The 21163-nt window shown below is 44.5% G+C and overlaps 1 protein-coding gene across 3 annotated transcripts in view; it reads left to right on the forward strand.

Annotated features, from left to right (window-relative positions):
• Window positions 1-19077, forward strand: part of LOC140204766 (uncharacterized) — a 96477-nt gene extending 77400 nt beyond the window's left edge. Inside the window, exons 3-4 of one of the 3 annotated variants that reach the window (XM_072271530.1) lie at window positions 8154-8267; window positions 18662-19077. In XM_072271530.1, the coding sequence (XP_072127631.1) occupies window positions 8154-8168 (15 nt within the window). In that variant the 3' untranslated portion in view covers window positions 8169-8267; window positions 18662-19077. Of the gene's footprint in view, window positions 1-8153; window positions 8268-11418; window positions 11478-17656; window positions 18583-18661 lie in introns of those variants that run through there. The other 2 variants (XM_072271529.1, XM_072271531.1) reach the window with 2 other exon arrangements.
• The last annotated feature ends 2086 nt before the right edge of the window (window positions 19078-21163 follow it).

Genomic DNA, 21163 nt, shown 5'->3' on the forward strand with positions numbered 1-21163 from the left:
AGAATTGTTCCCACTGAACTGGACTCACTTTCAAGGACTCTTTATATCATCTTCTTGATATTTGTTGCTTATTAATTATTGTTTTTTTTCCTCTTTCTTTTCTTATTTGCACAGTTTGTTAATTTTTGCACATTAGTTATTGTCTCGTCTTGTTGGTTTTTCATTGATTCTATTGTGTTTCTTGTATCTACTGTGAATACCTGTAAGAAAATGAATCTCAGGGTTGTATATGGTGACATACTTATACTTTGACAATAAATTTACTTAGAATTTTGCACACCCATACTCACATCATTGGACATATATGCTACAAGGGAACATCCTAACAAGCTGCGTCACTGCTTGGTATGGAAACTGCACCGTGGCGGGCAGGAGGGCTCTACAACGGGTAATCAACGCTGTCCAAACCATCAGCAGCACTGACCTACCCACCATCGAGGACATGTATACAGAAAGGTGCCGGAAAAGGGCCAGCAACACAATGAAGGATTCCGCACAGCCTGCAGTTTGTCTCACTCCCATCAGGGAGGAGGCTACGTAACAGCTACACCAGAACCACCAGACTCAAAAACAGTTCCTTTCCCTAAGCAGTAAGGCTGATCAACACCTCCACTCACTGACTCCACCACTACTTTATTATTTCCCACCAGTCACCTTGTGTTCAGTCCAGTCTCACTTTATGGACGTACAATCAATCTACGTATGTAAGCTATCTTATGTATTTATATCTATTATGTTTTTTATTATTATTGTTGTGTTTTTTGTGCTGCATAAGATCTTCAGTAACAATTATTATGTTCTTACACCTGTACAGGAAACAACATTAAATAATCTTGAGTCTTGAGTCTCAATTAGGCTATAAAACTAGTTGTTATTTGCCTATCAGTCAATCATTATTTTGTGCTTTTAACTTTATTGCTGTCATTATCTGGTGATTGTTTTGTACATATCTGTGCAAGTACATTGTAACATTTCAGAATCAGGTTTATTAGCCCAGACGTATGCCGCAAAATTTGTTGTTTTGTGGCAGCAGTAGAGTGCAAGGCATAAAAATTTACTATAACTTACAATAAAATAAATATAAATAAATAAATATAAGCCTTTGTTTTAGCTGCACATCTCCAAGTTTCGGAACATCCTTGAGCACATAACTCCTGCGAGGTATGAAGAAGGGTCTCGGGCCTGAAACGTTGACTGTTGACTGTTGACTCTTTTCCACAGATGCTGCCTGACCTGCTGACTTCCTCCAGCATTTTGTGTGCATTGCTCTGGATTTCCAACATCTGCAGAATTTCCTGTGTTTACATACTCCTGCAGCCGGGCATGGACCTGCCAGCAGCATTCAATGGTGGACATCTCATTCTATTCAAAGTACATTTATTATTATCAAAGAATGATTGTTAAGGATAATGAGTGACCAGGGTGTGTCCTTCACCAGGCTGATGTCTGTCCAGCAGCACTTGATGCTAAACACATGAGATTCTGCAGATGTTGGAAAAAATACTCAGCAGGTCAGGCAGCATCTATGGAGAGGAATAAACATTCAAGGTTTTGGGATGAGACCCTTTACCAGGACTGGAAAGGAAGCAGGAGGAAGCCGGCATCTTTCAGAAGTTGGAAATTCCACTTGAAGCTTGTCTTGGTATATGTCTGGGAACAGCCCCAAGCCCAGAGCAGTGTTAACCAGTCAGTTCCCAGCTGAGCACCCTGCAGCTCACCAGTCCTAGTAACAAAGGAATACTGTTCCTCACAGCTTGTGTGGCATCTGTTACACATGCCTGAGGGATCATTCACTGAATGAAATCTACAACAAAAGGTCACGAGCTTCTTTCAGAATCTGACACTAGCAACAAGCACATTCCTGATCCAACCAGCCCACCCATAACAGTCTGCCTTCTGAAATATGTTTATGTGTGTCTTTATTTATTTATGCGGCAGAGCACAATAACAGGCAACATTCCCTCTACATAATACACACAAAATGCTGAAGGAACTCAGCAGGCCAGGCAGCATTGATGGGGAAGAGTAAACAGTCAATGTTTCAGGCCGAAACCCTTCGTCAGGACTGAAAAGGAAGAGGAGAAGTCAAAGTAAGAAGGTGGGGGAGTGGAGGAAGAGGTGCAAAGTGGTAGGTGATAGGTAGCAGTAAGAGAAGGTTTCACTGAACTCCCATCGAAGGGAAGACTTAATTCTTCAGGGCAGGTATCCCTGGAGGAGAATTTGCAGAGTTTTTTTTACAGCTGCATGGACCAACCTTTGCTCTGAGTAGGAAATTTTTACATGGCCTGAAAACTGTGTGGCACTTTAATTTTTCTTTTGTAATGGGCATACTCTGAGTATTCAGAATGAAAGCTGAAAAATCGCACGCTCTTGATTTTATTTATTGATTTATTAATTTTATTAAATACAATACAGCAAATAAAATCTTTTAGGTTTCATAAACTTTTTCCTCACCTGTCTTTATTACAAATCCATTGTCAATAAACTCTGGCCAGATTAATTTTGCATCCAGATGAAAACGTTTCACTTCCAGTCTGTTTCAGGATTTACGTATGACTGGATTCATAAAACTGAATCCACATTTGCAGTCATCACTAGAAGCTTGAAATGTTCCAACAATGTCAACAAGAATTGACAGTTCTTCAAATTCTTCTTTTCTAAGCACTTAGTTCAACATATCAGTGAACATCTTAACTGAACCAGTCTTTCTCAGAAATGACATATTTGAAATCAAGGATTACTGCGATATTTTTGGGGCAATGCTTTCAATATACAGTACTGTGCAAAAGTCTTAGGCATGTATATATCACTAGGGTGTCTAAGACTTCTGTAGAGTACTGTAGTAATTTTATGTATTACACTGTACTGCTGTAGCAAAGAAAAATGCATGACCTATGTGAGTGATGATAAATCTGATTCAGATATGGGTCTCTATTGTGGACTGAGGGTGGGAAGGGGAATCATGGTTAGGAAAAGGGGAAGGGAGAGGGGAGAGAGCTGGAAGCACCAGAGAAACATTCTGTAATGATCAATAAACCAACTGTTTAGAATCAAATGACCTTGCCTGGCATCTCAAGGTTGGGTGTGTCTGCACCCACACCACCCCCTGCCCCTGGCACTCCTTCTCTGCCACCCATCCCTCATCCCTCCTGCAGCGCTCCACCCTCGCCATTCTAAACACCCTTTGCTCCCGCCAGATTTACAAACTCGCTCTCCGCTCTGCAGCGTCAAATAAAGTACTGTGCAAAAGTGTTGGGTACCCTAGCTACCGTTACGTGGCTAAGACTTTTGCACAGTGCGGTACATAACAGAAAATTTCAGCTGCACAGTTACAAAGGCTATAGGCGCGGGAGCATTTCAGATACTGCGCGGCCGCGCACCCGTACAGCTTAGACGGAACAGAAGTAACAGGGCCATCCAGTCCAATGAGTCCGCGGCCCTCCCGCCATTACATCCATGTGACCAATTAATCTACCATTGGATCCTGCTGCTTTTGCGATCCAAAGGTTCTTCGGAAATCAAGGACAAGGCATCAACTTGTTGCTTCCAAAGTTCAAAGTAAGTTTATGATCAAAGTATGTATATGTCACCACATACTACCCGGAGATTCCTTTTCTTGTGGGCATTCACAATAAAACAAAGGAATACAATATAATCAATGAAAAACTACATACAAAGACAGACAGCCAATGTGAAAATACCATAAATAAATAAATAATACTGAGCACATGAGATGTAGATGTAGTTGCGTTTGCCGGCAACTTTGATGTGTGTTGCTTGAATTTCCAGCATCTGCAGAACTTCTGTTGTTACGTTTTTATATAATATGGCAAACTTGTTTTCTAGATCGGCCTTCATTTTCCAACCAATGAGGTAGCATGCTATCTTAGATCTAGTGTTAAGTAATGAGATAGGGTTAATCAAGCAAATTGTGGAGGGATAAAGCATTTGTGAGATACTACATTACAAAGTATAACTGTAAACAATGTTCAGCTTTTGAAGAACTAATACATAGTTTGCAAGTAGTATGTATCCATTTAAGGCAAGAAATCCCAGGAGGATAAATGGCCTAGCTATTGTTGTCAGTGAAGTTAAAGGCAGTATAAGAATATAGAAAATGGTTCTCTGAAGTTGCCAAAAAGTACAGTAAGCCTGAGGAATGGGAAGATTTCAGAATTCAGAAAAGGAGGGCAAGGCATTAATGAGGAAAGAGAAAGTAAAATACAAGAATAAGTTACTGAAAAACCAAAAAAACTGATTGTATGTAGAAATGAAAAAAAAGCTAAAGTTAATGTGAAAGGAGAAATTATATTGAGAAATAAGGAAAAAGCAGTGATATTAAATAAATATTTTATTTACTGTTTCTTTTCATGGAAGAAGACACAGTAAACCTGCTAGAAACCGAAGCGGACTACAGACAGGCTCAGAATAAATGGGGTGCACAAAGAAATTAATATTAGTACGAAGACTGGAATTGGAGAAATTAATTTGACTAAATTAATTTGATTAATGATGATCTTTCAAGAATCGATAGATTCTGGCATTTTACCGGATGACTGGATATTGCAAATGTTACTCTGCTATTTAAGAAGGGTGGGAGGCAGCAGAAAGGAAACTAAAGTCCTGCTGGCTTGACATCAGTGGTTGGGAAGTTGTTGGAATCGATTATTGGGGATGAGATTATGGAGTACCTAGAGGCATATGACAAGATAGGCCAAAGCCAGCATGGTTTCCTGAAAGAAAAATCCTGCCTGACTAACCTACTGCAATTCTTTGAGGAAATTACAAGCAGGGTGGACAAAGGAGATGTAGTAGACATGGTGTACTTGGATTTTCAGAAGGCCTTTGACAAGGTGCCACACATAAGGCTGCTTAGCAAGATAAGAGCCCATGGAATTACAGGGAAGTTATTAGCATGGGTGGAGCATTGGCTGATCGGCAGAAAACAGAGAATGGGAATAAAGGGATCCTATTTTGGCTGGTTGTTGGTTACCAGTGGAGTTCCACAGGGGCTGGTGTTGGGATTGTTGCTCTTTACGATGTATGTCAATGATTTGGACTACGGTATTAAAGGATTTGTGGCTAAATTTTCTGATGATACAAAGATAGGTGGAGGAGTGGGTAGTGTTGAGGAAACAGAGAGACTGCAGAGAGACTTAGATAGTTTAGGGGAATGGGCAAAGAAGTGGCAAATGAAGTACAATGTTGGAAAGTGTATGGTCATGCACGTTGGTGGAAGAAATAAATGGACAGACTATTATTTAGATAGGGAGAGAATTCAAAATGCAGAGATGCAAAGGGACTTGGGAGTTCTTGTGCAAAATACCCTAAAGGTTAACCTCCAGATTGAGTTGGCAGTGAAGAAGTTGAATACAATGTTGGCATTCATTTCGAGAGGTATAGAATATAAGAGCAGGGATGTTGAGGCTCTATAAGGCACTCGTAAGACCACACTTGGAGTATTGTGTGCAGTTTTAGGCTCCTTATTTTGGAAAGGATATACTGACATTGGAGAGGGTTCAGAGAAGATTCACAAGAATGATTCCAGGAATGAAAAGATTACCTTATGAGGAACGTCTGGCAGCTCTTGGGCTATATTCCCTGGAGTACAGGAGAATGAGGGGAGATCTCATAGAAACATTCTGAATGTTAAAAGGCCTGAACAGATTAGATAATGGCAAAGTTATTTCCCATGGTAGGGGATTCTAGGACAAGAGGGCATGACTTCAGGATTGAAGGACGTCCATTTAGAACTAAGATACGGAGAAATTAGTTTAGTCAGAGGGTGGTAAATTTGCGGAATTTGTTGCCACAAGCAGCTGTGGAGGCCATCATTGGGTGTATTTAAGGCAGAGATAGATAGGTTCTTGATTAGCCAGGGTATCAAAGGGTATGGGGAGAAGACAGGGGAGTGGGGATGACTGGAAGAATAGGATCAGCCCATGATTGAATGGCAGAGCAGACTTGATGGGCTGAATGGCCTACTTCTGCTCCTATATCTTATGGTCTATGGTCTTAGAGACCTTGCAAGTGAGTCCATAGGTTGTGGAATCAGTACAGTGTGGAGGTGAGTGAAGTTATCCACGTTGGTTCAGGAGCCTGATGATTGTAGTGTAATATCTGTTTCTGAACCTGGTGGTGTGAGACTTAAGGCTCCTGTACCTTCTTCCCAGTTGGCAGCAGCAAGAAGAGAGCATGGCTTGGACAGCGGGGATCCTTGATGATGGAGGCTGCTTAATTGTGACAGCACTCCTTGTAGATGTGCTCAGTGGTGGGGAGGGCTTTGCCTGTGATGGACTGGACTGGCTACTAACATCAAAAAACAAACAAATAACACACAGAACATTAAACATCGAGTCACAGAGTCCCCAAGCATGAGTCCACAGCCACGAGCTACTGGGGAGAGTGAGGCCGGTCCAGGAGCCAATGTCACCAGCTCAGTCAGTTCAGAGCTACGTCAATGGCTGCAGGCCTCAGCCACGGATCAGTTCCACACTGAAGTACCTCAATCAAATCGTGAAAATTAGCAAAGCACGTTCAGCGCTGAGGACACTAAACATCAAACCACAGTCGAAAGTCTGTCCACCGCCACGAGCCACTGAGGCGATCGAATGTCGGACCAAAGATGTTGCTGTGTCAGCACAAGATGGGTAGGATTTAAAAAGGATCTGAAGGACAACTTCTTAACATACGGGTTGGTGCTTATACAGAACGAGTTGCCAGGGGAAGTGGTGGAGGTAGCCACAATAATATCATATAGAATCACAGAAAAATATAACAGGGAAAAAGCTGGGCAATTTCTAAGGTAAGGACACGTTTGGCACAGCTTTGTGGGCCGAAGGGCCTGTATTGTGCTGTAGGTTTTCTATGTTTCTAAGTTTCTAAAAGTCCTTTATGGCCCAACAGGTCAACACAGATCCCAGCACATCCACAGCATCTCTCCCTGCTAATCCCAGTTGCCTGAGTTCAGCTCATAATCCTCTCTGCCTTCCCTCTCCACAAACCTTTCCAAAGCACCTCTCGGGTTTTGACACTGCACCTGCTCATTCCAGTTGCTCACTGCCCTCTGTGGAAAGAAGTTAGCTCTGAGCTCTGTATGAAATCACTCCCTATCTGTCCTCACTAGTTTTGGACTGCTGAACCTGATGAAGGGTGTCAGCCCGAAATGTCGACTGTTTATTCCTCTCCGTAGAAGCTGCCTGACCGGCTGAGTTCCTCCAGCATTTTCATAGACTTCTCTTCTCCCTACTCATTCTTTTCTCACTGCTGTCATCAAGGAGATGGTTCAGGAGTGTCAGGACTCACACCACCAGGCTCAGGAACAGTTATTACCCCTCAACCAGCAGATTCTTGAACCAAAGGGATAACTTCTCTTGCCTCTTCATTGAAATGTTCCCACAACCTCTGGACTCACTTTCAAGAACTCTTCACCTCATGGTCTCGATATTTATTGCTTATATATTTATTATTATTAATTCTTTCTTTTTGTATTCTCACAGTTTGTTATCTTCCACGTTCTGGTTTAATACTCAAGTCCGGCGGTCTTTCATTGATTTTGCTATGGTTATGACTCTGTAGATTTAGGGAGTATGCCCGCACAAAAATGAATCTCAGGGTTGTCTATGGCGACACATATTAACTCTGATAATAAATTTACTTTGAACTTTGACACAGGCAAATTCAGCGGGAGAGTTTCGAGTTAGGGCTGGAGTTCAGAGAATTTCCTTCACGCAGAGGACTGTAAATCTCTGTAACTCTCCACATCAGAGGGTGGTGGGTGTTCCATCATTAGCTCAGAAGTGAGGATTGGCACTGATAATTGCTCAATGTTCAATTCCATCTGCTACTTCCTAGCAAATGAAGTATGAATAAACACTAAAGAGCAATGACGTGTTAGACAAGCACTTTGTGAATTTATCAACCCATAAAACTTCTCCTCTACTTTCTACTGCTATCAACAAGGTGTGGGAGATTTCCCGTTCACTCTTCAAATCATTGTTAACATGCAAATACTTTACTTAGCCAGCAGGCTGGGAAAATCCTGAACTTGTGATCTGGATGAATCTTTGCAAATCTGAATGTTTTAAGAAACAGATTCTGGCTTAGAAAGGAGAGGGTTAACTTTTCAGGCATTGTATTTGATTTCTCCACAGTATTTGCAAAAGTAGTGTGTAGCATGAAGTTGTTATTACAAGACAAAATGGTGCCCACTTGGAATGCGTCGATGTTTTGACCATGTACTGGACTGCTGGTGCACCGCCTTGAGGGTAGGTAACAATAAAATATATTTTTCTGCAAAACCTGTCTTAAAGTTGTGTGCTCAGATTGAAGGCCGCAGGAGTTAAGGATAACAACCCTAGTGTGATGGAAAAAGTAGTAGGGTAAGGAGTTTTGAAAGGTTTTAAAAATAAATCAACTTTAGTGCAGATATGAAACTCGCTTTAGGTTGGAGTTGCGACCAGTGCTAAAAAATAGACCAATATAGACCGACATGAGAGAGAGAGAGAGAGAGAGAGAGAGAGAGAGAGAGAGAGAGAGAGAGAGAGAGAGAGAGAGAGGAGGAGGGGGGAGGGAGAGACAGACAGACAGAAAGAAAGAAAGAAAGAAAGAGAGAGCAAGAGGAGGGAGGGAGAGAGGGGGAGAGAGAGAGGGAGGGAGGGAGGGAGAGAGGAAGAGAGAGGGGGAGAGAGAGGAGGAGAGAGAGAAGGAGAGAGGGGAGAGGGAAAAGGAGAGAGATAAAAGGAGGAGAGAGGGAGAGGGATAGAAGGAGAGAGGGAGATAAAGGGTGAGGAAGAAATGTAAGGGAGAGAGAACAAAGGAACGTGAGAAAAAGACAGTATGAGAGAGCAAGGTAGAGGGGAGAAGGTGAGAGAAAGAATGTGAGAGAGAGAGAGGGAGAGAGAGAACTGTAGAAGTGACTGGGGACTGAGTGAATCTCAGCCATTGTATTAGATCAGTTGATTAACTGATTGCTCCTTCTGTATTTTAGTGAAGTGGTTAATGAGTGGTTTACATATTTCCTAAAGTAGGATTAAAATTACATCAACATTTTTATAGTGCCTCCTTTGTTTGTGAATAACAAAGAATGATTTTGTTACAGCTTTGGATCCCATTCTTTGTAAGCCGGTTCCCAATTTTGTGTTTATAAATTGCAATTGCTGTCTGTCACTGAGAGCCACCTGATCTGCCAGGTAGTGTTTAAGGTTCTTGTGGTCATTCTATGCTGGTAACAGAAGCATGGCGACGGCTGCTCCCAGCACCTCCTCGGGCTGTGCTGGTCGTTGGCACAAATGGCCGCAGGTCTGCTGGGGTAGTCGAAGGCCTAATGCCTGCACGTCCTAGCCTGACTCCCAGTCCGCTGGAGGCTGAAGAAGACGGCCTATTTTGGGGGTTATGGGGACTGTGTGTGTGTGTGTGTGTGTGTGTGCGCGCGCGCGCATATGCACATAGTTAGGAGGAAGGATGGGGGCTTGTTTTGTGGTTGTTGTGCTGTTGTTTCTTGTGTTCTGCGTTGTTCGGCCGAGCATCGTGGGTGAGCTACGTTGGCTCCAGAAGATGTATCAGCACTTGCAGGCTGCCCTCAGGACAGCCTCAGTGTTATGTTTCATAACTCCAAAACATAAAAACTAATTCCAGGGAAAACTAAGGAGCCGGGAAGGCAAGTCTACCTTTGTTCTTACTTTAAGTGAAGTGCGCAGTTATCATATGTTAGACTCATGACATACGCAATTCACGTACTTTTACATCCGTCCCGCAATGAATCAGAGTTTAAAGGACATTAATTATCAAAGTATGTATAGTTATCAAAGCATGTATAGAACTCTGTAAAAACAAAAGGAGACTGTCGAACACCCAATGTGCGGAGAGAGAGAAAAAACAAACTGTGCAAACGATAAAAGCAAGCAATCAGCATTCAGAACTGAAGTTCGCAATGCCAGACATTGCTGCAGCTGATCCAGAACCCCCTGGGTGCAGGCCACGGCCTCAGTCCGGGGCAGGTTTGAGCAAACCCTGTGGAGCAGCAAATCGAACCAGCCCCTCACTCGCCTCCAACCCTGACACCCCGACCATTTCATTCTGGCCCAGCTTTTAAACTGTCCAAGCATCAGGTTGTTCCTTGCTCTCGGACTCCGTGGTCACGATAAGACCAGTACCCGACCTTGCTTTTTCAGAAGTTTATTTAATTGAGATAAAAACGTGGAATAGATCCTTCTGGCCCTTCGCGCCACGGCACCCAGCAATCTCCAATTTAACCCCAGCCCAATCACAAGACAATTTACAACGACCAACTAACCTACCAACCGGTACGCCTTTGCACTGTGCAGCACCCAGAGGAAACCCGCACGGTCACGGGGAGAACGTACAAACTCCCTGCAGGCAGTATTGGGAATTGAACCCGGGTCACCTGCACTGTAAAACATTGCCAACCCACGGTGTGATTTTATTGTTATAAAAAATGCTTAATCAAACAATAAGTTTATGATATCACACAAATAGTTGTTCGTCCATCGTCGTCGTCGATGAAGACCTTGACACCATTGATGGTGACGAGACTAGCGCGTGATTTGGATTTAAGTGAGGGAGAGATGCGCAGCGTCAGCCTCACTGTCTCTCTTCCCAATTCCCATCTGGATCCAGTGGCAAGACAGAGTTGAGACGGCTGGAGATGGGACTAGACGCAGTGGATGACCAGGACGTCTTCCGTGTCTTGTCGTGCTCTACACGTTCCACAATGCTTGCAGAGACCGCCTTCTTGACCGTTGGACCTTCTATTGGTCTCGTCCGCTCAATCCGCTGGAGTCTGCCTTCACATGCTGGGATAGACAGCTCCCTATCTCACCGAGGGTTTGAGACCCGTCGGCTACCCTCACCTGGTTTAGCCGGCTTGTCGAAGCCGTTGCCCGGGGTGTGGCCGCTGTCGCATGCAAACAGCTACGGGGAGCCACAGATGAGAGCTGAGTGCCAGGTGGGGACCAAAGGTAGACTAACCGCCTTGAAAAGGACGCGACATGTTCCCCCACCGGAGGTGCTACCCCTCCCTGACACCCCATATACCCCAAATAGTATTGAAATATTGAACGCACAACACTTAGTTATGTTGGTTTTCAACACAAACAACGCATTTTTCTGTATGTTTTGATGTAAATGTGCAAAATAAACCCAAATCTTGACCCATTTCACTGTATGCTTCTATGTTTCATTCACATGGGACAAATAAAGTTAATCTAATTTGGAATCTTTTTGAAGAGGAAATAAAGCTAATTGTTTTCTGTAAAAGGTCTTGGATAGCTTACCCAGTATGCACACATAGGTATTTGCAAGCAATTGTGGAGCTTCCTAAACAAGAAGCAGATTGCGTGTGAGGCCTGATTATCAGCCCCAGTTACTCAATCACTTCTTTAAAATACATTTATGCAGTTTGGAACTGTTTGAGCTCCGTAACTGACAGCTTGCATTTGGCAATATGGAGGAAGGACTGAATAATCACGATGAGGCCATCCCTCATGATGGAAGAGCAACACCTTATATTCAATCTGAGTAGCCTCCACCCTGATGGTATGAACATCCATTACTCCCTCAGGTAATTTTTTCCTTCTTCCCTTCCCTCTTCTTTTATTCCTCACTCTGGCCCCTTACCTCTTCTCTTCACCTACCCATCACCACCCCCTGGTGCCCCTCCTCCTTCCCTTCTCCTTCGGTCCACTTTCCTCTCCTATCAGATTTCTTCTTCTCCAGCCCTTTATCTCTTCCCCTCACCTGCCTATCACCTCCACCTGGTGTCCCTCCTTCTTCCCTTTCTCCCGCGGTCCACTCTCCTCCCTTATCAGAATCCTTCCTCTCCAACCCCTTTATCTTTCCTCCCCACCTTCTAGCTAATCTCCTTCCCCTTCCCCCACCTTTTTATTCTGCTGTCTTCCCCCCTTCCTTCTCAATCCTGAGGAAAGTTCTTGGCCCGAAACATCGAGTGTTTCGTTTATTACCGTAGACGCTGTCTGGCCCCCTGAGTTCCTCCAGCATTCTGTCCGTGTTTCACTCATAATAAGCATCCTGAAGATATGCTATCCCCAGTTTCTATCTGCTGTTCCACAAGTTGGGATTGTTCACTTCATTATGTTTATAATCGTTTATCCGTGTAATTATTCTTTCAACAACTCTTTATCCAAGATCAAACAACAACCTCCCCATACTTTCCTCCAATCACCTTAAAATTACACCCCTGCTAGTAGCCATTTCTGCCCAAGGTAACAGGTCTCTGTCTATCCCCTCAATCTATGTCTCCTATCGTCCCGTACACCTCTACCAAGTCACCTCTCACTCTCCTACTCTCCAAAGAGGTCAAATATGATGGCAGAATATAGTATTAATGGTAAGACTCTTGGCAGTGTGGAGGATCAGAGGGATCTTGGGGGTCTGAGTCTATAGGATGCTCAAAGCGCTGCACAGGTTGACTCTGTGGTTAAGAAGGCATACGGTGTATTGGCCTTCATCTATTGTGGAATTGAATTTAGGAGCTGAGAGGCAATGTTGCAGCTATATAGGACCCTGGTCAGACCCCACTTGGAGTACTGTGCTCAGTTCTGGTCGCCTCACTATAGGAAGGATGTGGAAGCCATAGAAAGGGTGCAGAGGAGATTAACAAGGATGTTGCCTGGATTGGGGAGCATGCCTCATGAGAATAGGTTGAGTGAACTCTGCCTTTTCTCCTTGGAGCGACGGAGGATGAGAGGTGACCTGACAGAGGTGTATAAGATGATGAGAGGCATTGATCGTGTGGATAGTCAGAGGTTTTTTCCCAGGGCTGAAATGGTTGCCGCAAGAGGACACAGGTTTAAGGTGCTGGGGAGTAGATACAGAGGTGATGTCAGGGGTAGGTTTTTTTACTGAGAGCGGTGAGTGCATGGAATGGGCTGCCGGCAACGGTGGTGGTGGCAGGTACGATGGGGTCTTTTAAGAGACCTTTAGATAGGTACATGGAGCATAGGACATGCTCGGCACAACTTTGTGGGCCGAAGGGCCTGTAATGTGCTGTAGGTTTTCTATGTTTCTATGTTTCTAAGAGAAAAGCCCTTGCTCGCTCAACCTACCTTCATTAGACATACTCTCAGACCAGGCAGCATCCTGGTAAGTCTCCCCTGCACCCTCTGATGAAGATGGCAGGCATGCTATGATGATGCCTGTGTTTCTGTATTCGGGGCTGTTTTGCTTCACAGGGTCATGGGGTCATAGAGCACAGAAACGGGCCCTCCCTGTTCCTATGCTGTATGCTTGGCAAATGAAAGCAAGTCTCTCGCACACCTTCTCAACCATCTTCAGTGATTCTTGGACATGTACCTCAAAGTCCACCTGTTCCTTAATACTCTCCAGTTCCATATCATTCATAGTGTACGTATTATTTTTATTAAAAGTACCAACATGCATCAACTCAGATATCCCACCCCTCTCGGAGGTTCCGGGAGCCTCCCGCATATTAATAGTGGCTCCTTGATGCCTGGAAGTTATATATAATATCACGAAAATCAATTTTTTGAGAGCGAGCGAGCGAAAGAGCACGAGAGAGAAAGCAAAAGAGAAAGCGCGAGAACCACAACGAGAGAGAGAGCACGCGAGAGAGAGCGAGAGCAAGCAAGCGAGAGTGCGCGAGCAAGGTAGAGAGAGCGAGAGAGAAAGCGACCACGAGAGAGAGAGAGAGAGAGAGAGAGCGCGCGCACGCCATGACAGTGTTCCAAAAAAAATATAAAATGTATATCACCCCAGACTACACTAAAGTGTACCCCTGCCTAATAGGGGTCAAAAATAATGACAGTGTTGCTCGCTGCACTGTTTGCAACAGTGACTTTTCTATTGCCCATGGTGGGTTAAAATGTAAAAGACATGTTGAGGTGCGTTTAACAGGTGCCATTCGTTCATTAGCATAGCTAACGTAATTTAAACTAGTTGGCTGGCTGCTAAGGAGCTACTCTATTGCAGACATCCCACCTCTCCTGGAAGTTCCGGGAGTCTCCCGCAAATTGATGGTGCTACCTCCCTGAAATGAGTTTTTGCAGGGTGGGATGTCTGATCAACTCAGAATGAACATGTTAAATTCCATATGTCATCCTTCCGTCCGCTTTGTCATTATTGTCCGGTATCGGAGACGACCCTCCTCCTGAAACCAGCGCAAGCTTCTGATCCTGTCGGTACCCAGGGCCCCCTGCTGGATGTAATTTGAAACCACAGAAAAGTCAAAGATGTGTGGAGTTCTGCAATTTCCTTGCGCTGCCACATTGTGTTGGTGAAAATGAAGTGAGTTTAAGAAAAAACCAGTTTGCACTGGGAGCTGAAAAATGGTTCAGCCACATAATGTGTAACATCTGTCCTTTCACTTCTTCCCTTCCCCCCAGTATCTGAGATTCCAGAGAGACTTCTGCAGGTGAATCAGCAGTTCGCTTCCTATCTGTAGAGGGAGGGAGGAGGGGAGGGGTAGGAGGGGGAGGGAGAGGGGAGAGAGAGAGAGAGAGGGAGAGAGAGAGAGAGAGAGGGAGGAGGGGAGGGGGAGGAAGGGGAGGCGAGGAGGGGGAGGGGAGAGACAGAATGGTGTGTGTGAGAGTGAAAGAGAGAGAGTGTGTAGTGTGTGTGTGTGTATTTGAGGATGTAAGGGAGAGAGTAAGTGTGTATGTGTGAAGGAGAGTGTGTAAAGGAAAGAGTAAGTGTGTGTATTAGAGAGAAAAGGGGATGGAGAGGGAGAGAGAAGTTAGTTCTGCCGTCTTTAAGGACGAAAGTATGTCCATATGTCAGATTTGAGGTATGAGGGCTCATTCAGAAGTGTAGGTGATCTGTAGTGCTGTACTGCATTTGATATTTACAATGAGGCCTCCGCTATGTTAGGGAACCAGATGTGAACTGGGCGATAGTTTCACGCAGCATCTGCTCTCAGCCGGCGGGAGTGACCCTGGCTCTGTTTGATGGCCGTTATCCCACTTCCACTCTCTCTGTGGTCTTCTGCAAAGTTTCAAGACCCAGCACAAGTCTGAGGAACAAGACTGTTACCCAGGGGATCTTGAAGAAAATGGAAGAGATCTTTAAGGATGAAATTAGGAGGACTAAAAGTGGCTGATATTTATGCATTTATTCCAGTTTCTATACTTTAACCCCTAACTTATTTCTGAATAATTCTGTACTCTTTATAATTATTGAATGTTGTCTTTTGTTGTGCCAATACATATATGGAATAAATACATAAATACCAACATGAATTTATATTGTAAACAGCATTATAAAAATGGTTTAAAGAGTTCACAGTGCAGTGATTGATGTAATGTATAGAGAGGGGTGTGGGGGGCTGACTAGAATGGTTGATTAGATTAACTCGTCGTCGTTAGGTCGGATCTGAAATTTCCAGTTGGCTGACGATTTCCCTGCACGCTACTCTGACATGTTGGGAAATCATGTACGTGGCAAGTTACAGCAGTAGTTTGCCTTTGCCTTCTGCCGGATGAGATTAAAGAGACCACCACCTCTTGCAGTGGATGACCAGGACGTCTAAGTGCCTTGTCGTGCTCTTAGCGCTCCACAAATGCCCGCTGGCCTGCCTTCCTGACCGTTGGACCATTAATCGGTCTCCTCTGCTCAATCCGCCATGGCCAGACTTCACATGCTGGGACAGGCAGATCCCCTACCTCACCGACGGTCGAAGACCCGGCTGCTACCCTCACCTGGTTTGGCCCGTCTGCCGAGACGGTTTACCGGGGTGTGGCCACTGCGCGTGCTACAGCTACTTGGAGCCACAGGTGAGAGCTGAGCGCCAGGTGGGGACCAGAGGTGGACGAGCTGCCCTGAAAAAGGGCACGGCAAACCCCCACACCACAGGTGCTACCCCTCTCTAGACACCCCATACACCCCATTAGATTAACTGCCTGGGGAAAAAACTTTTAAGATGATGTAAAGCTTTCATTTTATTGGCTCTATAGAGCTTTTCAGAAGAGAGCTTTCAGAAAAGGCAGTTTGCTGGGTGGGTGGTGCCCGCAATGACTTTTCCTGGCTTAATGGAGATGGTTTCCAGTGTACTAAGTTTGCTCCATATCATGTGTTGTTATTGGTACTTACACACCACAGCAACTTCCTAATGCATGTAAATGTGTATGGTGAATAGAGTTGATTCTTGATCCTTGAACTTGTCCTATCATAGACATTCTCTTTGTTCTACAGATCCTTGCAACACTTCCCTCCTACTGAAGACTAAATTGTGTGTCTCTCTCTATTTACCGGTCCTAACGTCTTTCCGTGGGCACGTGGCCAAGTGGTTAAGGCATTCGACCAGTGATCTGAAGGTCATGAGTTCGAGCCCCAGCCGAGGCAGCATGTTGTGTCTTTGAGCAAGGCACTTAACCACACATTGCTCTGCGACGACACTGGTGCCAAGCTGTATGGGTCCTAATACCCTTCCCTTGGACAACATTGGTGTCGTGGAGAGGGGAGACTTGTAGCATGGGCAACTGCTGGTCTTCCATACAACCCTGCCCAGGCCTGCGCCCTGGAGAGTGAAGACTTTCCAGGTGCAGATCCATGGTCTCGCTAGACTAACGGATGCCTTTAACATCTTTCCACAGATGCTGCCTGACCTACTGAACATTTCCACCATTTTCTTTTTGAACATTTATTAATGCTCAGTCTTCCACCTCAAATATAATGACTCTGGAAATCAAACATTGAGCTGCTCAACAGTGCACAACTCTCTCAGTACTGCCTGTCTAAACTGTACCTCCAGCAGAGCAGTGACCACCCCCTCCCCACACACACACACACACACACACAGTATTGTCCAACCAACAGTGTAATAACCATAACCTTTCACTCAACATCAAAAAGCAACAAAGAAATGATTATCAATTTCAGGACATCGAGAAGAAGCGAACAAGCTTCATTACTAATTAACAGTGAAGCAGTGGAAAGAGTCTCCAGCTTTAAGTTCTTGAGAGTGAACATCACAGAGGAGCCCTCTTGGACCAGCATCACCTCCTCGATAGTAGTGAGGGCTCGGCAGTGCTTAATCTTTCTTAGGAGTATAAAGAGAGCAAATCTGCCCCAAAAGCTGCAGGTAAACCTTTATCGATGTGCAATTGAGAGCATACTGACCTACTACATTTCAGTGTGTACATTAGCTGCAGTGAGATCGACCAAAAAGCACTTCAGCGAATGAACAGGACTGCATAGAACATCACTGGGACACAGCTACCAGATATGGAAACCATCTACAACTGACGATGTATACGGCAGGCTCGCAAGGTGGTGATGGGCTCATCCCAACCCAGTATTCACCTGTTCGATCTCCTACCGTCTGGCAGGAGAGACATAAATGTCCCTGCACAGACATTCAGGCTGAAAAACAGCTTCTTCCCCAGGGCTGTCATGGAAATGAACAATGTCCCGTTTTGGAGTTGTTTGTTTTCAATTCTGTTGTAACATAGATGACATTCTAAATAACTCTGATGTTATTTTAAGTTTCATCATTGTGGTATTAGTAATTGAATTGCTAGTGTGGTGCTTGCTCTGAATGGTATTACTGCACCCTCGTTGTCCTTAGCATTGACAATAAAGCTCAAACTTAACTTAACGAACTTACTGCTTTCTACACTAATTCTCCCTCTACATTGATACTCCCTCTCTATTGTTCTTACAGTGCCTCAGTATTGTACCTTTGACATGGGAGTTCTCCCTCAGCACTGCTATTCCGACAGTGATGCTCCCTCAGTATTCAGTGCAATGGTCTATCACTATACCCCCTCAGCTCCATCAGTTTGGTGTTCCTTTAGCAGTGTGCTGCTCCTTCCGCACTGGCCCTCTGGTGCTCAAAGTTCAAAATAAATTTACTATTGAAGTACGTATATGTGACCTTGAGATTCTGCAGCTTAGTGTGAAAAAGACTAAGGAGCTGGTGGTAGACCTGAGGAGAGCTAAGGTACCGGTGACCCCTGTTTCCATCCAGGGGGTCAGTGTGGACATGGTGGAGGATTACAAATACCTGGGGATATGAATTGACAATAAACTGGACTGGTCGAAGAACACTGAGGCTGTCTACAAGAAGGGTCAGAGCCATCTCTATTTCCTGAGGAGACTGAGGTCCTTTAACATCTGCCGGACGATGCTGAGGATGTTCTACAAGTCTGTGGTGGCCAGTGCTATCATGTTTGCTATTGTGTGCTGGGGCAGCAGGCTGAGGGTAGCAGACACCAACAGAATCAACAAACTCATTCGTAAGGCCAGTGATGTTGTGGGGATGGAACTGGACTCTCTGACGGTGGTGTCTGAAAAGAGGATGCTGTCCAAATTGCATGCCATCTTGGACAATGTCTCCTATCCACTACATAATGTACTGGTTGGGCACAGGAGTACATTCAGCCAGAGACTCATTCCACCGAGATGCAGCACAGAGCGTCATAGGAAGTCATTCCTACCTGTGGCCATCAAACTTTACAACTCCTCCCTTGGATTCTCAGACACCCTGAGCCAATAGGCTGGTCCTGGACTTATTTCCTGGCATAATTTACATATTTCTATTTAATTATTTATGGTTTTATATTGCTATATTTATACTCTATTCTTGGTTGGGACAACTGTAACGAAAATCAATTTCCCTCGGGATCAATAAAGTATGACTATGACTATGACTATGATTTTCTTGCAGGGATTCCCAGTAGAACAGAGAAATACAAAAACACACGCAAAGACTGGCAAAAGAGGATGAACTACGCAAATACAACTAATCAAAAAGCAATAAATATTGAGAACTTGGGTGTTAGAGTCCTTGCAAGTGAGTCTGCAGGTTGTGGAATCAGTTCAGAGTTGAGGTGAGTGAAAGTATCCACGCTGGTTCAGGAGCCTGATGGTTGAGGGATAATAACCGTTCCTGAACCTGGTGGTGTGGGAGCAAAGGCTCCTGTACCTCCTTCCTGACGGCAGCAGCTCGAAAAGGGGCATGGTTTGGATCACAGGTGCAGCAAGTCCTTCAGAATGAGAATCAGGTCTGCTATTGCTGACCTATGTTGTGAAATTTGTTGTTTTGCAGGACAGTGCAATTAATAAAAAATAAATTTACTATAAGTTACCTTAAGAAATATTTAAAAAAATAATTAATGCAAACAAAAGATCAGGAGGTAGAGTTCTTGCGATCATTGTTCAGAACACGGATGGTGGAGGAGCTATTCCCAAAAGTTTGAGTGTGTGTCTTCAGGCTCTCATACCACTTCGCTGATGGTAGCGATGAGAAGAGGGGCAATCCTTCAGTAATGCCCCTCCACGAAGTTGCGTGGCAGTTGTAGCATATTTAATATTTCAGTATTATTTGAGTAATCATTATTTGTTATATGTAAGAAGTACATGAATGGCATACACCATCCCTGTCGTGCATACATAGTTTCTCCTTTGAGAGAGTTATTGGTCCTTCAATATCATTTCCCTGAATAAGAAAGTACAGCATCACCTCCACTTCCTGAGGAGATTGAGACAAGCGAGGCTCTCCCCTCATCCCCCACCACCCCCCATCTTGGAGCACCATTGAGAGCGTCCTGACAAGCTGCCTTTCCATCTGGTCTGGGAGCAGCAGAGCATCGGACTGGAATTCCCTACAAAGGACTGTGAGAATGGCCGAGAGGATCATAGGGGTCTCCCTACTGTCCATCAGGGATACTTAACAGGAGCGCTGCGTATGCAGTGCCCTTAGTATTATTGATGATCCCACCCATCCATCCAGCATCCTCTTTGACTTTCTACCATGAGGCAGGAGACTCCGATGCAGAAAGACGGGAACGATCAGGATGGGAAACAGCTTCTTCCCTCAGTTCATTAGGCTTCTGAACTCCCTGTCGTATCACATTCGAATTGTCACTGGATAATTTTAGATTAGATTAGATTATGAGGACACTCAGTCCTCTTTTATTGTCATTTAGAAATGCATACGTGCATTAAGAAATGATACAGTGTTTCTCCAGAGTGATATCACAGAAAACAGGACAGGCCAAAGGCTAACACTGACAGAACCACATAATTATAACATATAGTTACAGCAGTGCAAAGCAATACCGTAATTTGATGAAGAACAGACCATGGGCACAGTAAAAAAAAGTCTCAAAGTCCCGAGTCCATCGACTCCCGAGTCCCCGATAGCAGGCGGCAAAAGGAAGAAACTCCCTGCCATAAACCTCCAGGCACCATCAACTTGCCGATGCCTTGGAAGCAGCCGACCACAGCTGACACTGAGTCCATCCGTCCGAAAACTCCGAGCTTCCGAGCAGCCTCTCCGATACATCCTCTGCCGAGCGCCTTCGACCTCTCCCCGGCCGCTGAAACATGCAAAGCCGAGGATTTCGGGGCCTTCAGCTCCGGAGATTCCGGTTACCACACGGTTAACTTGTTCTGTACCCTACAATATTTAATGTATGGATTTTACTTTGTCTATCTATGCATAATTCACTTGTTGACTTAATTCACACTTTCCAAGTTATTGTATGTTATGTGTACTACTGTGCTTTACACCCTGGTGCAGAGAAACGTCTCGTTTGATGGTACACATGTATATAATTAAATGACAATAAACCTGACTTGATTACACTACCACGTCATATGTGAACACCTTGCTAAAGAAAAGGAAAGAAAAACTAAGTAGGCAAAATGTATCTCAGTTCCAGGGTTTTCTTTATTTTCATTTCTGGAGCAGTCTCTCATCACTGTCCCTGAAGCAATGTGGCACTCCCTCTGCACTGCCACTTCCAATAGTGCCATATTCTTTAAAGGACACAGTCCTTTGGTCCACAATGTTGTGCTGACCTGTTAACCTACTCCAAGACCAATTTCACCCTTCCCCGTAGAAGATAGAACATTACAGCACAGTACAAACCCTTCTGCCCACAATGCTGTACTGTCCTTTTAACCTCCTCCAAATTCAATCTGGCAGTTCCTTAGAGATTAAAGGAAAGGATATCACAGACGAACTGCTCCACTGATAGTTCAAGGTTCTCCTTGGGGTTTTATTTGGTTCATTACTGGGCTGTATTTATTTCTGATTCCCAGCTTCTGCAAACAATAATGAGGCTTGAACCAAAAATGTAGAACTAAGTTCAGACCCACCATTGCCACTCAGCTATCTGAACTGAGCCAGCTCGTTAAATCTGGAATAAATACAAGTTGCAGT

This window comes from Mobula birostris, chromosome 11 (assembly GCF_030028105.1).
Source record: "Mobula birostris isolate sMobBir1 chromosome 11, sMobBir1.hap1, whole genome shotgun sequence".
Lineage (NCBI taxonomy): Eukaryota > Metazoa > Chordata > Chondrichthyes > Myliobatiformes > Myliobatidae > Mobula > Mobula birostris.